This window comes from Sminthopsis crassicaudata, chromosome 1, assembly GCF_048593235.1.
Source record: "Sminthopsis crassicaudata isolate SCR6 chromosome 1, ASM4859323v1, whole genome shotgun sequence".
NCBI classification, from domain to species: Eukaryota; Metazoa; Chordata; class Mammalia; order Dasyuromorphia; family Dasyuridae; genus Sminthopsis; species Sminthopsis crassicaudata.
Window position 1 is genome coordinate 50192574 of NC_133617.1, and position 21581 is coordinate 50214154.

Consider the following 21581-nt stretch of genomic DNA (forward strand, 5'->3'; position numbering starts at 1 on the left):
CGGCCGGGCCCTCACCCTCCTACCTCCCAACCTGGCCAGCCACCATTTCTCTCCCGCCAGCTTCCAGGCCCAGGATGGGGGGGCGGGGAGAACTTCATTCCCCGAGCCCTCCGTCCTCCCAGCTTTCAGATCCTCACTGGGTCCCCCTTCTCCTCTGCCCTAGGGATGAGGAAAGAAAAACAGAGTGGAATTCTCCCCCCTCCTCCAGGGGCTGAAGCCGAGGCTGCAGCAGGGATTGACTTGAGCTGGTTTCCTCTAGAGTGAGTAACCACAGGAAGGGTCTTCAGGAGACCGGCAGCAACCACAATGTCCTATTTTGGGGAGTATTTTTGGGTAAGTAGAGCTTCTTATTTTGCAAGGGGGAGGGGCACTTGCCAGGATGGAGGCGTGATACTGGGTGGTACAAACGGGTGTCAGTGAACGATAGGTGGCACACAGCGCTGATGTTCACCTGTCCCGAGGGGGCTTCCCCACCAGGGGGAGAAAACTGAATTAGGAGAGGGGGCCTGAGGAGCAGGAGGCCGCTCTGGAAGGAGATTTTAGAACTGGCTTCTGACATTTCCTGCCTCCCAGCCTTTGGGCAGCCCTCTCCGAACTTCTGAAAAATGGAGGCCTGTACTAAATGCTCCTTTTAGGGAAGGCGGATGAGGGAGACGCAGGGATCCTGCCCTTAACTCAGCTGGAAGAGGCGGCCTTGGACTTGGAGGGACAGCCAGGGGGGGAAATCCAAAATGGTGGCAGGTTTAACCAAGGAAGACTTCCTGGAGGAGAGTTCTGGTAGCAGATCCCTCAGTGACTTCCCACCTAATCTTCTACACTGGAGTACCAGCAGGGCGGGGGACTTTCTGAACAAGTCCTCAGCTATGGGTGCGGTCCGTGTCCCCTGGTCACCCCAAAACCCGGCTGTTCTCGTGCCCTGACAGGAATGGTTCTGGGCTGAGGAAATTTCCAGACCATCTCGGACCCAGAAATGTTGGGGACTTTTTCCATGTCTTCCCATCTCTCTCTAACTCCCCCCCACTGTCTCTCCCTCTTCCTAGAGGGTCAGAGGGCTTCCTGGAACCTTCAGAGCTGATTTCCCATAGGAGAGATGAGGGCTATACCTTGGAAAGATGGGGAGAAACAGGAAAATATGGATTAAGGGGTGGGCTTCACCCCCCTTGTTTAATTTTTCCTATAAGCCTACTAAACTGCCAAAGGGAGACCCAGGTTGCTGAGTAAATGGTTGCCCCTGGCAACAGAGCCAGGAAAAGACAGCTCAGCTTCTCAACCTCCACTTACAGCCTGGGGCCAGGGTCCCCTCCTTAAAGGGGCCACACTCCTCTCCCCCATGCCCTGACCTGCCACTGGGAATGGAGGAGAAGTCATCCATGGTTCCCCTTGCCCACAGGAAGCAGGTCCTCTTCCTTCTCCTAGAATTGAGTTATGGCTTTGAGGTTCTGTCATCATTGAGCATGACAGAAACTTAGAGGAGAGAGAGGACCCAGAAGTCCTGGGGGGAGGACCATCCAGAGGTCATGGAGGAAGAACCTTCCCAGAGGTCATGGGGGAGGGGCTATCCTTGAGGTTATAGAGGGAAAGAGCTGTCCTTGAGGTCATAGAAGGGGAAACTGCCCTAGCAACCACTGGGAATATAAGGGAAGGATCAACACAAAGCTCCCAGATAATTCCAGCTCTGCTGGTGCTCTAGTATCAGATTCTCCGAGCTGCTTTCTCTGTCTTTAACTAGGGGGTCTAGGCCCTTCTGGAAGAGAAAAACTTTGAGGGAATCAAGGAAATGTCAAGCTGCTGTAAGGCAGCCTGGGAGTTAGGAGTTCGGGATCCGGTCCAGGGCCAGTCGCTGACTGTGTGACCTTGAACCAGGTCCTTCCCCCTCTGTTTTTTTGATAGAACAGAGGTGGGGTTTCCTGTTAGGATGCTCCGTCGTCGCTTCAAACAAAGGTTCTTCTCCCTGGTACGTAAGACATATTCCAAGTCTCCATGGCCTTCAGAACTGAAGACCCCCGGGCCAAGTCTAGAAGGAACCCCATTCCCAATTTGTGCAGGAAGGGTCAGAACTGAGAGGGCCCAAGAACTGTGGTTTCCTTGAAACTTTTTCTCCCCTCCCCTTTCCTTTCTTCCCTCTCTTCCCCTTCCCTTCCCTTTCTTCTTCTCCCTTCTCTTCCCTTCTTTTTTCCTCCACTCTTTCCCTTCCCTCTTTTCTCTTCCACTATCCTCTCCTCTTCATTTTTTTCTCCTCCCCTCATCTCTTTCCCTTCCCTCTTTTCTCTTCCCCTCTCCTCTCTTTCACTTTCCTTTTTTCTTCTCCCTTCTCTTCCCTTCTTTTTTTTCCTCCACTCTTCCCTTTCCCTATTTTCTTATCCCCTCTCCTCTAATTCCCTTCTGCCCTCCTCTCTTCATTTTTTCTCCTCCCTTCATCTCTCCTTTTCTTCCTCCTTTTCTCTTCCCCTCTCCTCTTTCACTTCCCTTTTTTCTTCCCTCCCCTCTCCTTCCCATCCCCTTTTTCCTGCCCTCTTATCTCCTTCCCTTTTTTCTCCTCTCTCTCCTCCATTTCCCTCTTTTCTCCTCCCCTCCCCTCTCCACTTCCCTCTTTTCTCCTCCCCATTCACTTCCTTTTTTTCCTCCCCTCTCCTCTCCTTCCCTTCCCTCTTTTCTCCTTCCCTCCCCTCTCCATTTCCCTCTTTTCTCCTTTCTCTCTTTTCTCCTTCCCTCTCCTTTCCCTTCCCTCTTTTCTCCTTTCCTTCTCTTTTCTCCTTTCCTCTTCTTCCCTTCCCTCTTCTCCCTTCCCCCCTCTCCTTTCCTTCCCTCCTTTCTTTTCCCCTCTCCTCTCTCCTTCTCTTTACAAGCTCACAAGAAAGATGGGCACTCTCATATGGAAAGATGACTAATATTATGAGACATGATGTGCTAAGTATCCCATGAACTGAATAAACAATGAGTTTGGGGGGGGGAGGCTCAGAGAAAGGCGAGGTTACTGTTGACCGGAGAGGGCAGAGGCAGCTTCCCAGAGGAGACATGCCTTGAGCTGGGCTTTGAAATCATTATTTGGTAATCACCTCGTATGTGCCAACTCCCTTGCTTAAGCTCTAAAAATGCAAATAAAAGGAAAAAAATTAAAAACCAGGCCCAGAGAGAATTCCTGCCTGTCAGGAGTTTACATTCTAACAAGGAGACAGCTCACCAAAGCAATGGGAGAGCAGGGGAGGAGCGGGCTGGAGAGCAGCCTTGCCAGGGCCTGGTGGAGAAGTCCAGACCAGAGCCAGAGGACTCTGGATGGCAGGAGGGTGACCGGCTTGGTGACTTTCTTGAAAGCAGATGCTCTGGGAGGAACTCGCCAATCCGAGGGCTGAAGGGACACAGGGTGAGGGTTCCAGGTGAGAAGGTGGGCAGAGCCTTGTGCCAGGGATGCAGGAGGAGCTCTCGCCATGGAGAATGTTAAAGTAGCATGGTGGCAAAGGGCATGTTTGCAGGGTATGAAGAGCAGGAGGACTGAGCCCGAGGAGCTGGAGCCAGAGGTGGGAGGTCACTCACGGAGGGCACTGAATGTGAGGTTTAAGAGGCTGGACTTCCTTCCGTGGGCTTTAGGGAGCCGAGATGTGATCAGATGTGGACTTTAGGAAGATGAATCCAGAGGATCTTTGGAGGGACATAGACTGGACGAATGTCCAGATGGGAGGGGGGAATGAGACCGTAATTCTCCAGAGAAAGACTAGGGCCTAACTGAATGTGAGGCAGTAACAGGCAAGATGGCGGGACCCCTGGTGGGTGGGGAGCTTTTGGGGGAACATGCTAAGTCTGCAGCAGAGGTTTGCCCAGAGAGTGAGGAGAGTTAGCATTTTTCTGAGTCTTCCCTAGGCCTGAGCCAGCCTTGGTCTCATATGGCAGTTTTTCCCCAAAATTTCCCACAATTTCATGGATTGTACCTGCCAGTGCCTGTGTCTGGTATCTACTAAATGCTTGTAGATTGCTCGAGAGGTCAATAAAGGCTTCCTGACAATGAGTTGAGCTGGGATGTCGAGAGGCTGTGCTGTAATAAAGGTGTCTGGGGGGGGGGGCATTGGGATTGTGAAGGTGGCGGTCCCTCTGCTTTGGCTCCCTCACTTCTGGGTGCCTGGGGTTAGGGGGATGTAGATGAGCTAGAAAAGTGTCTGGTCCATAGCTGGGGATTATTAATGCTTTTTGGTTGATGGGACCATAAGCAGAGCAGTTAAAGAAGCTGGGGAGGGGGGGGGTGATTAGCCTGGAGAAAGAGAAGATTCTGGATGTCTTCTGGGGTCCCAAAGGGCAGAGCCCAGTGGAGGGGGGCTTCCAGAGCCTTCCCATTGGAGCTGATGCTCTCCCCTTCCTCTGAGGTCTTCAGGCAGAGGTTGGCTGGTCACCTGTCAGGGCATGGTTTGGCTTGCACTCTTGACGTCCGGGGATTCTGGGCTTCTGAATCTGGGGGACACAGACACAGCGCTGGGCAGACCCCTGGGGCCTTTGCATGCCCGCCTGGCACAGGCCAAGCCTGGGGGACTTGGCTGAAGCTAAGCAGCAAAAAGAAAAGCTGTTTTGTGTGACATGCCAGGCAGAACGCTGGGGGCTGGAGTCACAGGGATTGATGTGAACGAGCTCTGTTCTAGCAGGTGCCTGACAGGCAGCCCGCCACCCCCACCCCACCCCAGGCTGCCTCCATCCCGAGCTCTCCCTGGTTTCCCTCTAGACTCGGGGCCATCTGTCCACCCCACCCCCCAGCCCCTACCACACCCTGGCCTTGGGAGCTGTCCCATTCTGCCTCCCCTGCCAGGGACCCCCATCCTAATCTGACTTTAGCCCTGCCAGAATTGCTGGGTTCATCGGAACTAGGTCTGAAAAGGGACTTGAGAGATTATCTCATCTGGTTTAACCCAGAACCTGGTCGACCCCTTACTGGCTCTTTAACCCTAGACAAGTAAATCGGCTGACCTTCCTCTGCCTTGGGTTCCTCATCTGTAACATGGGGATAACTGCACTTGTCTCCCAGACTTATTGTGGGGATCAAATGAGAACATATGGGAAAACTGCTGGGCAAAGCTCAAAATACCATAGAAATACCAGCTGCTGTTATGATAGATGTTGTCATCGTCCCAGCACAGGGGAAGGTGTGAGCCTCCTTGCTGACAACCGAGGCTGTATTCTCAGGGAAGGTGAATGTAGTCCTTAGGCTCAGATTTACACTGTTGCTAACTCTTTGTGACTGAGCAAATCCATTTCCTGTTCTGGGACTATAAAATAGTGTTTCAGATGGTTTTTTAAGGGCCCTCCCAGCCCTGGCATCCCGGGTTCTACATCCCATGTTCTAAGGACCCACCCAAGTCTGACAGCCTCTATTCCAAGGAGCCTCCCAGCTCTAACATTTCATGTTCTAAGGTCTGTTCCAGCTCTAGTGATTGATTTCACTGCTCCTTCACTGAAGAACCCTGAATGCATAGAACCTCAGTTCCTTCTTCTGAGAAGCCCTTACAGAAAAACCAAATCCCAGAAGGACCGGACCTTAGAACAGAAGAGAGAATGTCCAAGCTTGGGAGGACCCTGGGCCATAGACTATTCAAAGTGGAGGTTTCTTAGAACATGGGATGTCTGAGTTTGGAGGGCTCTCGGAGGAAACAACAGAGATACCCAAGATGGAGGGCACTGGGACGGCTTCACAACCTGACTATTCCCTCCCATTCTCTAGGGGGAGAAGAACCACGGTTTTGATGTTCTTTACCACAGCATGAAGCAGGGGCAGGTCTCCACCAAGGAACTGGCTGATTTCATCCGAGAAAGGTACCTCTCTCCCTGCCCTCCTTGCTCTTCCAATCCTCAGCCCTCCCACATTTCCAAGACCCATCCTTTTCCTTTCCCACATTGTTGCCCACCCCCAGACCCTCCAGCCTCTGACCTTTCCACCCACCAACCGCTGATCTTTTCTACCCCCCCAGGGCCACTGTGGAGGAGACCTACTCTAAGGCTATGGCGAAGCTTGCTAAGATGGCTGGCAACGGGACCCCCACAGGGTGAGCTGGATGGGGGGAAGGATGAGAAGGGGGCTTGTTGGGAAGCTGGGAAAGAAGTGAAAGAAGCTGACTACTTTGGTGCTTGGGCACAGGGGAAAGGGAATGAAGGCCTTTGGGCTATAAGTATTCCTCATCCTGAGAAAAAAATCTCATCACATGTCAACATCTGTCTAGTCAGTAACAAAACTACCAGTTTGGGCAGATGTTTATTGACCTTGCTCGTCATGTGAGACTCAGAGACCACGGACACATGTCCTTTAGCTAGAGGAGTTTGAAAAGTGTGTGTGAGAGAGAACTTGTGTGAGAGTGAAGATGAGAAGAGCGTCTGGGACTTTATGCCTCTGGCTGGTGCCCACAGGACATTCGCCCCGCTGTGGGAGGTATTCCGGGTGTCCTCGGACAAGCTGTCACTGTGCCACATGGAGCTGACCAAGAAGCTGAACGATCTCATCAAGGATGTGGTCCGCTATGGGGAGGAGCAGAGCAAAGCTCACAAGAAGGTGCGTCCCCATCCCTCCCTGGCCTTCCTGCTCCCCGGTCCTCCACCCCGAGACATTTGTCTGAGATGAGCTGGACATTCTCAGCTAGGCCCCTAAGTGTCCCAGCTGTCCAGGGCAGGTTTTAGAAGCGGTCATCCGGACTGTCTCTGGACCTCCTGCTCCAAGCCCACTCTATACTGGAATGGCCCTGAAATCAGGGTGTTTTCCCTGGGTTTGAATCCTGCCTGAGATGTGTATTTGCTGGGTGGTTCTGGGACTCAGTTCCCTCATTAGTCAAATGAGAGCTTTGGGTATTAACCTCTTAAGTTCCCTTTCAATTTTAAATCTACGATTACGTGAACAATCCTTATATTAAACTGAAAGCCTCCGCTCTAAGCAGGGGGAGCCTAGTCCGTCTCCTTCAGTAGCTTTTCAGAGGGTTCACAATCTCCTGGCCATTTTCCGTTATTCCTGAGATTAAAGAGCAAACCCCATCACTTGGTGTGATGTCCAGCACCCTCTTCCCTCTAGTCTGGCCCCCCCTCTACCTTGTGCTTCGAGCCGATGCAGCCCGGGGGAAGGGGCCTGGGAGGACAGCACCAGGAGCCGGTGAAAGACATTTCTTGGGAAGCGAAGGGTTCTTCCTGATTTTCTTCCCTGACACTCTTTCCACAGTGCAAGGAGGAAGCTGTGGGTACCTTGGAAGCTGTCCAGGCACTACATGGAGTCTCCCAACTCTTACCCAAATCCAGGGAGAGCTATGTGAACAGGTGCCTGGAGCTTGATCGCCTGAGGAAGGAAGGCACTAATCAGAAAGAGATTGATAAGGTAAGGAGCCTGGTTGACCCTGAAGCCTCTGCTGAACTAAGGTACCTTGCCATGGCCAGTGATGTCCAAAGGAAGGGCCAGAAAGATTAGTCAGTAGAAGCAGTTGACTTGCTAAAATTTAGGTAATTTTGTTTCCTTTCTTTGGGACTTGCCCAACTGCAAAATTGGGTGAAAATTATAGGTAATTAGAAAAGTCAAATGAAATGATGTGAAAGTGCTTTTTAAACTGGAAAGGGCTCTATGAACATGAGCTATCTAGAAAGGGTGAAGCAAACCTGGTCCCTCCACCCAGATAGCCCTCCTGAGGGTTGACCTGGAATCAAGTTCTAATTCCATTACTTACTGACTTTGGAACCTTGGGAAGGCCTTTCCATTCCATGGGAGTTATTTTCCTCATTTGTAAAAAGGGAGGGGTTGGGCTGGATATTTTATATCAGGTTCCTTCCCTCTAAATTCTTAGTCTTCTTACTGCAGAGCTAGCACAGAGCCTAGTACATAGTAAGAGCTCAATAAATGCTTGTTGACTTCACTTGACCCTCCCGCTCCCCTCTGCCCCTGCTATTTGTCCCAAGTGCATTCTTTGTCCTAATGAAGATATGTCTGGTTCCTTTGACCACCTTCCCTATTCCCATCTGTAGAGCAGTGGGCTTGGAATCGAGACTCATCTTCATGAGTTCAAATCTAGCCTCAGATATTACCTGTATGCTCCTCAGCAAGTCACTTAACCCTGTTTGTCCAAAATAGGATCATGGAGAGTTGGACATGACTGAAATGATTGAACAGCATTTCCTCCACCCCCACTTCAATCCATCATTCTTGACCTTAATTTTTTTCCTTTCATTCTTTTGGCCCAAAAGTTAACTATTTCTAAAAGGCTTTGTCTTCTGCCTTTGATTCCCTGCAACTTGAGGCTGGTCTTGCCCATCTTTTTCTCTGTTTAGGAAGTTTTAAATTCACGTGGCCCATGCTCACTCGAAATTGACTACCTGAATAATTGTTCATTGTTCATCACCATCATCTAGCAATCCATCTTTTATCTCAGATTTATTGTTTATTGACAGCTTGTTGGGTATAAGTCCAGGTTATGAAGGAGAATCTCCAGAGACTTAGACAACCTGTGATAATAACTTTGCTAGTGATTCACATAAGCGCACAGATGATGATTCCAAAAAGGCATCTAGAAAGCTTTGCTAAAAGTTATAAAGTCTCCAGTAAGGGCCTTCCAATTCCAGTGGGATTTTCATCACTGCTGATAATGAAAGATGTGGAAAGGGAGCAATTAAATTGCTAAGCAAGAGTTCCCAACCTGGAGCCTATAAACTCATTTTGAAAAAATATTTTGATAATTATATTTCAATATCTTTGGGTTTCCTCTGTAAACTATTTAATAGCCTTTGAAAAACCTTATTCTAAAAAGGAGTTCAGAGGCTTTAACAGATTGCCAAAGGGAGAGCCATGACATACACCCCCATACAAATAAGGTTAAGAACTCTTAGCTTAAGATGATGGTGTGGGAAAAAGTAGGATTTGGGTTTCTGGACCATAGCTTTAGATGTAGTTGTGATGGCCTCCCAGTCAGGAATCAAATGCCAGTGGTGGCAAGAATGTATTTTCTTGAAATCTAGCAAATCTAATCCAGGCAACAAAAGAGAGAAAACTATCTAGTTCTACTTACCAAGCTCCATCCCAATAGGTTACAATGTAGGAATGATAATAGCAGCAGAAAAGGAGGAAATTCACAGGAGATAAAATTCAAGGAAGGGGCATGAAGGAAAATCCGTGGCCTCAAATCTATAAGATCCTAATACTAAGAGGAGAATTTGGCATCTTGGGTTAAGAAGCTTAGAAGAAAAACTGAGACTCTTAGCTGGATGATGACTTCGAGGTTTTGTTTTTTATTTTTCAAAGAAACAGGAGTAGTTAAAAAACAAAACAAAACAAAAAAGAAGCAAAATAGCCTTATAGATTAAGAAAATAGTTGTGTAAGGGAATATAGGGACCAGACAGAATGGGGTGTAGTTGAGAGCATCCAAGTGAAGATCTACAGAAGTAGAAATGGAAAGAATATTGCTACCAGAGAAGACCACTAACCACTTGGGGAGAAAGAGGATATAGACAAGGATGAAGGAAATCGGTCCTAAGCTAGGTGACAGATATAATAAAGTTGAAGATCAGTTATTTGCACATCAGCTGAAGCTTTCGCTTTCCAAAGCAGACCCTCCCTTAATAATTTAACTTACCTTAACCATTTTTGGAAGGAAATGGAGAAATCAAGGAATTTTTATAGACATATGAGCATCCTCAATTAGGGGATTGAGAGGAAATGATTAGAATCTTGGGGAAAATCTTGGCTACCTGAATAATTGTTTATTGTTCATCACCGTCGTCTAGCAATCCATATTTTATCTCAGATTTATTGTTTATTGACAGCTTGTTGGCTATAAGTCCAGGTTATGAAGGAGAATCTTCAGAGACTTAGACAACCTATGATAATAACTTTGCTAGTGATTCACATAAATGCACAGATGATGATTCCAAAAAGGCATCTAGAAAGCTTTGCTAAAAGTTATAAAGTCTCCAGTAAGGTCCTTCCAATTCCAGTGGGATTTTCATCACTGCTGATAATGAAAGATGGGGAAAAGTTAGCACTCTAGTTTGGGATCTATAATAAAGGAGAGTTAGATATAATGTATCCTGTACCCCAGATTTGGGGATAGTGAATTTCAAAGGATTTAGAGAGTAGATGGAACCCCTTTAAAACTCTGTGGTTTACAAGCACTTAGAACAGATTTCTTAACCTTGGGGTTAAGGATTTCAGGGGGATTCATGAACCCTTGAACACGGGGTGAAATGGCATCTTTACTTTTGTTACTCTCTCCCAGAAATTGAGCATTTTTTTCAATTATGAATGTAGGCTACAAACCATAATGGTATCAGGCTTTACCACACTTCCCAAGAGGTTCAGGAGACACATGAAAATCCTTTTTATTGAAAGAATAAGACTAAAATCTCATAATAAAAGGTAGCACAATTTTTTTTCTTATTTTCTCCCTTTTGATTTGATTTTTCTTGCACATCATGATAATACGGGGAAATATGTTTGGAAGAATTACACATGTGTAACCTATATTGGATTACTTGCTGTCTAGGGGAGAAGGGGGGTGGGAAGGGAGGGAGAAAAATCTAGAACCACGAGATTTTGCAAGGGTGGATGTTGAAAACTATCTTTGCATGTATTTTGAAAAATAAAAAGCTACAATTACTAAATAAAAAAAAGATAGTGCAGGAAGTATAGGAAGTCAATTGAGTGAAATTCTAAAAACAGAGAAACTGTTGCAATAAGAAAGAAAAGGGGAAGAACCCAACTTGTCAACTAATTTAGATTTTTGAAAAAGACACATACAGAAGATAAGAGCAAGGTCAAATGATTGAGGATGAATACAAGGATGAATAGTGAGAAAATAGGAAAGTGACAGTTTTAAGTCAGATGAGTTTTTCAGAGCTGTATTAGGAGTAAGGAAGGGTCAGAAGAGTTAGGATTGCTTACTGGAGTGTTTGGGATGTTAATACCAAGAGTAAAGAGAGCTGATCAACTTTGATTCTGCTTGTTTTCTCACGAGAGAGAATGATCTTTTGAATTAGAAAGGATAAACTGATGGCCCATGAGAGAATGGATAATTAGGGAAATTGTGAAAGATCATCCCAACTCCAAAACTCTTGGTTTAAGGATCAGAAAGATTCAGGGATAGGTATTTATAGGGATTATTTATTAGGGATTCAGGGATCCTTAAGAATTAGGGACTCCTGGAATCAGGGGGCTTACGTATGCTCATAGAAGTCCTCTATGACCTGAGAAACTATCTAGTCCAACCCCCTCATTTTAAATATGAAAAAATTGAGTTGCAGATCTTGGTCACACTGGAAGTAAACAGTCAAGCTGGTGTCCAGTCTTGGGCTTTCTGGCTTGGAAATCTTTCCACTACTTCCACTAGGTCCAGATGTACTTCCTCCCTGGAGATTGAAAGAACTAGCCTATATGATTGTAGAGCCTGGAGAATAAAAAAGGTGCTACTGGACTAGAGAATGACAAATATTAACATTTTCAAAAAATTTGCCAATTATGGGCCAGTGAACTTTGAGCAGGATTCTAGAAGGTCCTACAAATGAGCTGCTTAGTAGGCATTTAGCCAAGGAACCTAGCTTCCCAAGGAGGAGCATGGTTTTTTCAAGAGCAAGCCCCATCCGACCAGTTTCATTTTCTATTTTGACAAGGTGTTATTAAATTGATAAATGGAAATTGACAGTTTACCTTGATTTTAGCCAAGTGTTTGAATCTGACATGCTGTTCTTGTAAATAAAAATCCATCCTAGTATGGGATGATTCAGAATGAGTTGAGTGGCTTGGCATAAATAGTTGTCATTAGTGGTTTGATGTCAGCTTAGAAAGTAGTCTTTAGTGAAGGGCCCCAGGGATTTATCCTTCATCAAATTCTGGGATAAAGGCAAGAGCATTGTTTTTGCAATTTATAAATGACACAATGCTAAAAACATTAGATATCTGAGTCTAGATTGGAAAAAGATTGCCACAAGCTGCAATATGAGATGAAATAAATAGAAATAAATGTAAAGGTTTTGTTATTATTGTTGTTGTTTTTTTGCTGAGGCAATTGGGGTTAAGTGACTTGCCCCCAGAGTCCCACAGCTAGAAAGTGTTAAGTGTCTTGAGGTCAGATTTGAACTCAGGTCCTCCTGACTTCAGGACTGGTGCTCTATCCACTGCACTACCAAGCTGCTCTAAAATGTAAAGTTTTACAGCTAAATTTAGACAAAATCAAATTTTCAAGGCAAAGTTAAGAAGGTCTGATTAGACTCCTGCAAAAAAACCTTGGAGTTTTAGTAGACTCCAAGTTCAATATGGGGCAGTTAGGTACAGTGGATAGTCGGAAATCAGACTCATTATTGTGAGTTCAGATCTAGCTTTAGACACTTGGGCAAATTAACCCGATTTGCCTCAGTTTCCTCATCTGCAAAATTAGCCAGAGAAGGAAATAATGAACTATTTCACTATCTCTGCCAAGAAAACCTCAGATGAAGTCATGACTCAGTAACAGCAGCTCAGTGTCAGCCCATAGTATGCTGTAGTTTCCCCACAACTCAGTGTTTGTCAGGCCATGTTTAGAGAGGCAGAGGTTACAAACCAAGAGATGTGATAGTCCAACTATCCTCTGACCTAATCAAGTAATGTGAAATATTTTGATCCATTCTGGGGGCCACATTTTAGAAAGGACATTGAGGGGCTGAAGAATATCCAAAGTATTCACCACAGTGGAAAGCAAAGCATTAGTTGAAAGCAAAAAATTCCACCACTGTGGAGCCCTCATCCTTAACTTGTGTCCCTATCCTAAGGATCCCATTCACATCCTTGCCACAAAGCATCTTTGTAGTAGTGGAGTAAATTTATAGTTTTATTGTGTAATATCAATAAAGTCTCGTTATTCAGTGCAAAAGAAAGTTCATTTTAGAAAAAAGAAAAGAATCAGGAAGGATTTGACATGGCTGCCACTTACATGTTTTTGAAGAAATGTCTTATGGAAGAGAGATTAGATTGTTGGTCCCCAAAGAGAGGTGAGTGTAGGCTTGCAGTCGGGACCAATATCTTACGATTGGAGCTAATCAGAAATAGAATGGGGTGCCATGGTTGAAGGTAGGGGTAGGCCATCTTAAGTATAGGTCTTCAAAAGTTGGCTATATATTTTTTTCATTCATTTTTATATTAACTTTTTAAAATAGAAATTTCTATGAATCACGGGGGATAAAAATCTGAAGAGAAAAATGAAAGAAAAGAAAAACAGAAAAAAGACGTGAACATAGTGTTGATTTACTTCAATTTCCATAATTCTTTTTCTGGATGTAGATGTTGTTTTCTACCCAAAGTTTATTGGGATTGCCTTGCATAGATGATAACCTGTTGTATACAGTGTAGAAGACACTCTTGTCACTTGTGTAGTATCTGAGGCCCCTTCTGTGATTCTGTGATCTACTCAAAGCCCCCAACTTTCATCTCCCCTCTATGAAGAAAACTTTATTTCTCTTAATGAAGGTTGATACCATTCACAATGAGCTCTCTGGCAGCTCCACACCTGAAAATACCTGTCTTAGAAGCTAATGTGACCCTTCTCCTTTCCAAGACTAACCTTGCTTACTTGTACCTATGGTTCCATCTCCTATCCCCTCATTTGAGAATTATTCCCTTGATTTTTCTGTCTTTATTTTCTTTCTCTCCTGATTTCTCCTCTGCTACTCACAGACAAAGCATTCTCTTATCTTTATTTTCTTATCTTGGCTGTACTGTTCCTTCCAGTTAACATCCTATGTCCCTTCCTTTGATTGCTAGGCTTCTGGAAAGAACAGTTTATACTTTCTGCCTCTACTTCCTCATCACTCATTCACTCCTTGACCCTGGACACTAAGGCTTCCTACACTCCCACCACTCTCCTGACATAATATTCTTCAGAAGTCAGCAGTGACCTTGACCAGTTGAGCTTTGCTTTTTCTTCATCCTCCTTGACTCCTTGCAGGTTTTGATACTGATAACCATTTCCCTCTCTTCCTAGACCCTCTCATTCAGTAGTTTTCAGAACTATCCTTTCCTTGGGTTGTGCACAAGGTCTCCCATAGCATCCAGGGCCATTTCCAGTCCTCCTGATCTACATCTAGCCACTGGACCCAAGTGGCTGTGGAGGAGAAAGTGAGACTGGTGACCTGGCACAGCCCTCCCTTACTTAAATTCAACTCACTTGCATCCTCCCTGATGTCATGGGCCTCTTTGAGAATGAAGTACAAACACTAGCAGCAGCTCTCTGCAGCAGAATCGGAATGCTTGGCAGTTTAGAAAGGACCTTGGTGTCCATACCTTATCTTGTCGGGTGATCTTCAGAATCTTCCTGAGATAATTCAAATGGAAGCGATTCACTTTGCTAGCATGGCGCTGGTATAATCTGACCATGGTGTTCGAAAGGCAAATCTGTTTGCCTAAAAGACTGTTTTAACAGAGAATTCTTGCAAGGAAGGTGCTCACGAGCTGCTCAGAAGAATCGACACAAGGGCAGGCTCAAGGTCTTCCTGAAGAACTTTGGGATCGATTGTCTGGAATGGGAAATGCTGGCACAGGAGACCTAATAACAGCACGGTGTGCCAGCGTCAAAGAAGGCCCTGTATTCTTCTGAGGGAAGCAGAATTTTGGTAGCTCCAAAGAAACATGAGATGCAGACATTTCAAGACATCTCCTTCGCAGATGTTCCCTGGGACTATTTGTGTCAGACCTATGGCTTTGCAAGTGGCTCCTGTTAGTCTGATCAGTCTGTCAGACACAGCATCCATCAACCCTGATATGGTGATGTCATTTTTCAAGAACGAAGGACAACAGCCATTCTCTGGTTATTCTGTCTTTCTTGTGCCTTCTTGGTCTCCTTTCCATCCTCTTCCTCCTGCCCCATCAATGACTGTGGTGACCACAATAACTCTGGCTCTTTCCTAAGCCTTGATCACTTAACTCCCATGGGTTCAACTGTCACCCCCACACAGGTGATGCTCAAGTCTGTGTCCAGCTTGAATCTCTCCCCTTGAACACCTGCTTTGTCTCCAGCTGCCTGCTGGACATCTGCCTGAGTGTTCTGCCCACGTCTTGTTCCCTCTTTAATTTGCCTTCTAAATATCCTCCTCCTTTTGAAGGTACTGTTATCTTCCTTGTCATCCAGACTGGAAACCTTAATCACCTTTGAGATGTTCTGCTCCTTAGCAAGTCACATCTGAGTCCTGTGAAATCTGTTCTCCTTTATTTCTACTCATCTCGTTCAAAAGACAGAAGGATTGAAGTTATGAATCTCCCATGTACAGTTTTTGTTTTAAATATACATGATCTTTAATATGATAATGCCCTTATGACGCTGCCTTTCATGTCTGCATCCCCTTCTTCTGTTTACCTATTTCATGCATACTTAGTTCTAATTCTTCTCCTCCTCCTCCTTTCCTTCCTCCCCCATCTACATTTTTTTTAGGCTTATTACATTCTACCCTCTTTCATCTACTTTGTCACTTGTATTGGAGTTCCATGGTATTACAGAGATATATTAGACTCTTTTATTTTCCTATCACCTTCATTTCTGAATACATACCTCCCCAATGACTCACCACTCATTTAAAAAAAAAAAAAAAAAGTATAAAAAGAGAGAAAAAAAAAAGTTCAGCTAAGCCAACCTACCCATCAGCTGGGTCTGACAGCCTATGTGATAATCCACACCCCCGGGCCCCCGCCTCTGCAAAGGAGGGCGGGAGGAGCATTTTCTCATAATTATAGTGTTCAGTTTGGCTTCTTTGTGGTTTTTTCCCATTGCTATTGTCATTGTGTCAATTGTTTCTTGCTTTTGCTTCCTTCTCTCTGTATCCATTTGTATCCATTCCTATGCATCTCTGAATTCTTGGTATTCATTGTTTCTTATAACAAAGCAATATTTTATTACATTCATGTACCACAACTGTAAGGATGAATTACATTCTTGGGTTCTGAAGAAATGAGCAGATATGACGGCAGAGGCATCGCCACTGATCGTTGAAAGACCGTAATCAATAGGAGAGAACACAAGACTAGAGAAATGCAAATGTTGTCCCAGTTTTCAGAAAAGGGATAGGGTATAGAGTCTGCCAACCACAGGTCAGGGAGTTTGACTTCCCTTCCTAGGAAAATCCGAGAGTAGATTTATTTTGGGAGAAATAGATGGTGAATGTTTGGAAAGGGAAGCATTGATTATAAAGAGTTAACATTCATAATGGGTTATGCCAGAATAATCTTTTCTTTTTTTGACAGGACTACTAGTACAAGTAGATGAGGGGAAAGGAATATAGTTTACCTAAACTTTAGCAAAGCTTTTGGTTAAATTCTCACATAAGATTCTTGTGGAGAAGATGGAGAGACAGAGTAGATGATAATAGGCCTGAGTCAGGCCTAGATGACTCAAAAGAATAGCTGCTGATGGTTCAGTATTAACAGGGCAAGAAATCTCTAGTGGAGTGCTCCAGGGATTTATACTTGGATTTTTTTGCTGTTTAACATTTTTACTGATTATTTGGATAAAGGCATAGATGACAGGCTCATATTTTCAGGTGACTTCAAGGTAGGAGGAATAATTAATGGTAGGTGATAGTCAGGATTTAGCTTGACAGATTAGAACAGGGGGTTCTCAAACTATGGCCCACAGGCCAGATGCTCCCGCTGAGGACATTTATTAGGCCAGCCGGTTATGGCAAATGGGCTGAGGGGTGGAGACAAAGTGTGAGGTTATGTTTTTACTCTAGTCCGGCCCTCCCACAGTCTGAGGGACCGTGAACTGGCCCCCTATTTTAAAAGTTTGAGGACCACTGGATTAAAATGTCAAATTGAGCCTAATTAGATGAAATTCCATATAGATAAATGTAAAGTTTACATGTGGCCACAACCAGATTAAGAACTTAAAAAACTTGAATTTTTTTCTCCCTTTCTCTTTAAAGATGAAAATAAAATATCCCAGGGCTATAATACACACATACACACAAATAAGTTTTATACTCAGGAACCAAAGAAATTACCCTCACAGAAGGGTGAAGCATGGTTAGAAAGCATTTGTTCTGAAAAAGATCTTGGGATTATAATGGACTACAATGTGAATCTGTTAGTGTGATATGGTAGCCAAAGAAAATAAAGCAGTCTAAGACTGCTGCATGAATAAGGAAGGGCCTACCTTCCTACAACAGAAGGTGATAGTCATGTTCTTCTACCCTCATCAGACCTCATATGGAGTATTGTGTTTAGTTTTATGCACCATGGTTTAAGAAGGACATTGATGAACTGGAGAATATCAAGAGAAGAATTATTAGGGTAATGAAGGTCTTAACAAATGAAGATTGATTGGGAGAAACTAGGCATATTTAGCCTGGAGAAGAGAAGACCTGGGAGGAACATAATAGTAATCTTCAAATATTTTAATGGCTGTCATGGAAAGGAGTGAGTGACTGAAGAGAGCAGAAATACTGTAGATGATAGATTTAAGAGATAAATTGAGACAATATTATTTCTCTGATTAATAATGATTTGGACTAGAAATAGTTTCAATTTCTTCATCCGAGAATTGTCTGTTCATATCCTTTGACCATTTATCAATTGAAGAATGGCTTGATTTCTTATAAATTAGAGTCAATTCTCTATATATTTTGGAAATGAGGCCTTTATCTGAATCTTTGATTATAAAAATGTTTTCCCAGTTTATTGTTTCCCTTCTAATCTTGTCTGCATTAATTTTGTTTGTACAAAAACTTTTCAGTTTGATATAATCAAAGTTTTCTACTTTGTGATCAATAATGATCTCTAGTTCTTCTTTGGACATAAATTCATTCCTCTTCTACTGTCTCAGAGGTAAACTATCCTTGTTCCTCTATTTATAATCTCATTCTTTATTCCTAGGTCATGAACCCACTTTGACCTGACCTTGGTGTACTGTGTTAAGTGTGGGTCAATGCCTAGTTTCTGGCATATTAATTTCCAATTTTCCCAGCAATTTTTGTCAATCATTGAGTTCTATCCCAAAGGCTGGGGTCCTTGGGTTTGTCAAACACTAGGTTATTAGAGTTATTGATTATTTTGTCCTTTGGACCTAACCTATTCTACTGATCAACTAGTCTATTTCTTAGCCAATACCAAATGGTTTTGGTAACCGCTGCTTTATAATATAATTTAAGATCTGGTACATGCATAAGCTTTGAAAATAAAAAGCCAAAGCTTTAATAAAAAAAAATGTTAGAATTGTCCAAGAATGAAATGGGTTTGCCTTAAAAGAGATGGTAAGATTTCTCTCTTTAGATTTCTTCAAGTAGAGGCTGCATGATTACTTGTCAATTATGCCGTAATGGGAGTTTCTTTTGTGTGTGGGTTGGACCATATGACACTGATATCCTTTTCAATTCTTCAATTCTATAATTCACAATTGGTTTAGGTATTTCCTACTTTATTTCCAATAATTCATTACCAAACAATTCTTCATTACCAGCCTCTACAGGACTTTTTGTTATGTCTTTGAACTTCTTGGGTTGTGAAAGTGAAAGAGTATAAACATTTTAGACACATTCTTCACATGATTCCAAATTGTTTTATAGAATGGTTCAACCAATTCACAGATCCATCAACAGTATTAGTATGCCTGTCTTTCCGTAGCCCTTCCAAAATTGACTCATTTTATCATCATTGTCAGTTTGTTGGATATGAGGGTGGACCCTCAAGAGTTAAGCTGATTTGTGTTTCTTTTCTTATTAGTGATTTGGAGCAGTCTTTCGTATTATTAATTGGTTACACTTCTTCTGTTTGTCCATGCCCTTGGATGACTTATCCATTGAGAATGAGAAGAGGGGAAAGGAAATAAGTATTCCTATAGTACTTCTATGTACTCTAGGTACTGTGCTAAGCATCTTTTACAGATACTATTTCATTTGATCCTCACAACAATCTTGAGAGAGATTTTATTATCCCTATTTTATAGGTGAAGAAACTGATACATCACAGGTTAAGTAACTTGTCCAGGGTGACATGGCTAATGAGTGTCTGAGGCTGGATTTGAATTCTCTCTATCCACTGTACCCTTAATTGCCTCTCAACTTTGAATTTATATATTTATAATATACATGTAATTATATGTATGTATAATTATGATATATATATACACAATATATGTATATATATATATATATATATATATATATATATATTTAATTCCTTATATAATGGTTAGCAGATCCATATTTAACAATTTTTTTTTGGACTAACAAAAACTTTAAATTTTTTAAAACGTAAAAGCAAAAGGATTTTTTAAATGTTATTTTAATTAGAAAAAAAGCCTCCTTGTTTCCCTTGTAGGTAGAAGGAAAGATGAAGAAGGCAGCAGAGACTCTGCGTCGCTTTGTGGAAAAGTACAATAATGCCCGGGCTGATTTTGAGCGGAAGATGCTGGAATCGGCACTGGTATGAGAATACAGGGGATGGGGAGAACACCCTCCAGGGAGTGCTCTCTGACAACAAATAGAGAAACAAATAGACAACCCTTCAAGACCTATAGATCCTCTGGGTTACTTCCTTGTGCGTGTTGCCAGTAAGAGCTCCAGCATTACTTAATACTGACCCTCTCATTCAGCGTACATTCAGAGATGGGCTCTAGACTGCGTTGTGTTGGGCTAAGGAGGAGGTCTAGGGAGGCAGTAGGTTCTAACGCTACCTTCACAGAGCTCCTTGCTTAGGAGGGGAAATACAAGGCCCTTCTGTCCATATTATTAAGTAAAAGGGACCATACTAAAAAGGTAAATCAAATACAGTGAGAATTCAAGGTAGCTCTTCCTGGGGAATCCTAGGATTTGGAACTGGCTTTCATGATCTGCTCCAAGCCCTGATTTTGTGGATGAGGAAACAGACCCAGAGAAATGAAAGGACTTGTCCAGCTAGCTAATAAGGATAAGACGACAACTTGTCCTGCCAGCTAATAAGGATAATAATACTTGTCCAGCTAGCTAATAAGGATAATAAGATTCAAAGCCAGGGCTTCTGACTCCAAACCCATTCCCTTTTATAGTGTGATTGTGAACAAATCTCTCATCCCTTCCAGCCTGGCAGCCTGTGATCCCATTGGGAGAACTCTTTATAGGATGTAGGGATGATGCAAGATCTAAGTCTTCTTAAAGGCTGGGAATCCCGAAGGATCATTAGGATCCAATCACCAAAAATGGAGAGCAAAGCATTTCTAGGCCTAGGGAAGGGTTTGAACAAAATCATATTGCCTAGGAAGAGTGTAGTTTGAGATAGGGAAATGTTGAATCATTTAACTTGGCTATAATATAGCTTACATGGAGCTGGAGAATGGGGAGACAGGGCCGGAGTGGGAGCTTGGGGCTTTGAATGTCAAGCCTTCCTCTTGTGGGTTTTGGGGAGCCACAGAAGACATTTGAGGGTGGCCAGATACATGGGTGAGAGCTGATCATTAGGAATATGATCTTTGTGGTCCACAGAGAACTATTTTTGACTTTAATTCAGGGGCTGGGAGTAAGTTTCCTGAGAGGAAAGGGGTAGGATGGTCTTGGCCAAGCAGGTACCATGTGACCTTTTTCCTATGTGTGGGCAGCGCTTCCAGGCCATTGAGGAAACCCACCTTCGACACATGAAGGGCATCTTGGGAGCATATGCTCATTCTGTGGAAGACACACACGTACAGATTGGGCAGGTGAGGTCAAGGCTGGGAGAGAGGAGCAGGTGGGTTCCCACCCAACATCCGCCTGTCTCAGGGGATAAACTCCTCAAAAGAGGAAGCCATTGAGTAGGGGCTCAGGAGGAGAGAAGGGGGGCCCCTTCCCAGGGAAAAGGTCCTACGCTACAGGATGTCTGGAAGGGGTGCCACATCTGGGCTTCCCCAGAATAATGCACTATTTCTCCACCTCCCTCTGGTGCATGTAGGTTCATGAAGAATTCAAGCAGAATGTGGAAAATGTGAGTGTGGAAACTCTGGTGAGAAAGTTTGCTGAGAATAAGGGAACGGGCCGGGAAAAGCCAGGTGAGTGGTTCTCTGCTCAGGTCAAGCTTGAAATTTGTTGTTATGTCATTGGAGTGTGAAAAGAGATGAGTTTACATCTTCATCTTGAGCTTCATTTTCATTTCATTTCATTTTAATTTTTTAGTTTTTCAGTTACCTGGAAAAGCTTCATGGAGGAAAGAGGGCTTCCAATCTAAGTATTTTCAGAGCTGAAAGGACATTTAGAATATAGAACATCAAAACAGAAAAGGGCCTTAGAAAAATATAGGATATCAGAGCTGGGAGGGCCCTTAGAACCTGGGATGTCAGACTAGGAGGGCCTTAGAACCCAGGATGTCAGAGCTGGGAGAGCCCTGAGAACCTGGGATGTCAGAGCTGAGAGGGCCTTTAAAACATGTCAGAGCTTAGTAGAATCCTTAGAACCCAGAATGAATTAGGGAAGGCCCTTAGAGTCCAGGATGTCAGAGCTGGGAGAAGCCATAAAACAGATATTATAATCTACTAAGATTCCCCTCTCTTCTTCGGATGAGCTGCTAGCAAGCCATGCCTTCTCCATATCATACTTATAAAATTGATTTTTTTAAAGAAAAACAAGTGACTTTATATTTATCCTTACAAAATTCATCTTAATAAATTTAGCCTAATGTTTTACTGTGATAGAATCT

At 43.7% G+C, this 21581-nt stretch overlaps 1 protein-coding gene and 1 long non-coding RNA gene across 9 annotated transcripts in view; one reads left to right on the forward strand and one right to left on the reverse strand.

Moving 5' to 3' along the window:
* FCHO1 (FCH and mu domain containing endocytic adaptor 1) overlaps nucleotides 1–21581 on the forward strand; it is a 48060-nt gene that overhangs the window by 8282 nt on the left and 18197 nt on the right. For 4 of the 8 annotated variants that reach the window (XR_012488190.1, XM_074302217.1, XM_074302202.1 and 1 more), the window contains exons 2-9: nucleotides 164–333; nucleotides 5696–5787; nucleotides 5943–6017; nucleotides 6376–6517; nucleotides 7172–7324; nucleotides 19260–19364; nucleotides 20512–20610; nucleotides 20841–20937. Coding sequence is in view for 7 of the 8 variants with exons in the window: in XM_074302217.1 (XP_074158318.1) it covers nucleotides 307–333; nucleotides 5696–5787; nucleotides 5943–6017; nucleotides 6376–6517; nucleotides 7172–7324; nucleotides 19260–19364; nucleotides 20512–20610; nucleotides 20841–20937 (790 nt within the window). In the remaining variant the exon portion in view is untranslated. Of the gene's footprint in view, nucleotides 1–163; nucleotides 334–1832; nucleotides 1955–5695; nucleotides 5788–5942; nucleotides 6018–6375; nucleotides 6518–7171; nucleotides 7325–19259; nucleotides 19365–20511; nucleotides 20611–20840; nucleotides 20938–21581 lie in introns of those variants that run through there. The other 4 variants (XM_074302201.1, XM_074302203.1, XM_074302210.1 and 1 more) reach the window with 4 other exon arrangements.
* On the reverse strand, nucleotides 6211–7634 carry LOC141562265 (uncharacterized). Its single transcript, XR_012488191.1, has 4 exons — nucleotides 7600–7634; nucleotides 7370–7480; nucleotides 7045–7285; nucleotides 6211–6483 (listed from the first exon to the last, which is right to left on the reverse strand). It is a non-coding gene; the product is annotated as an uncharacterized LOC141562265 (long non-coding RNA).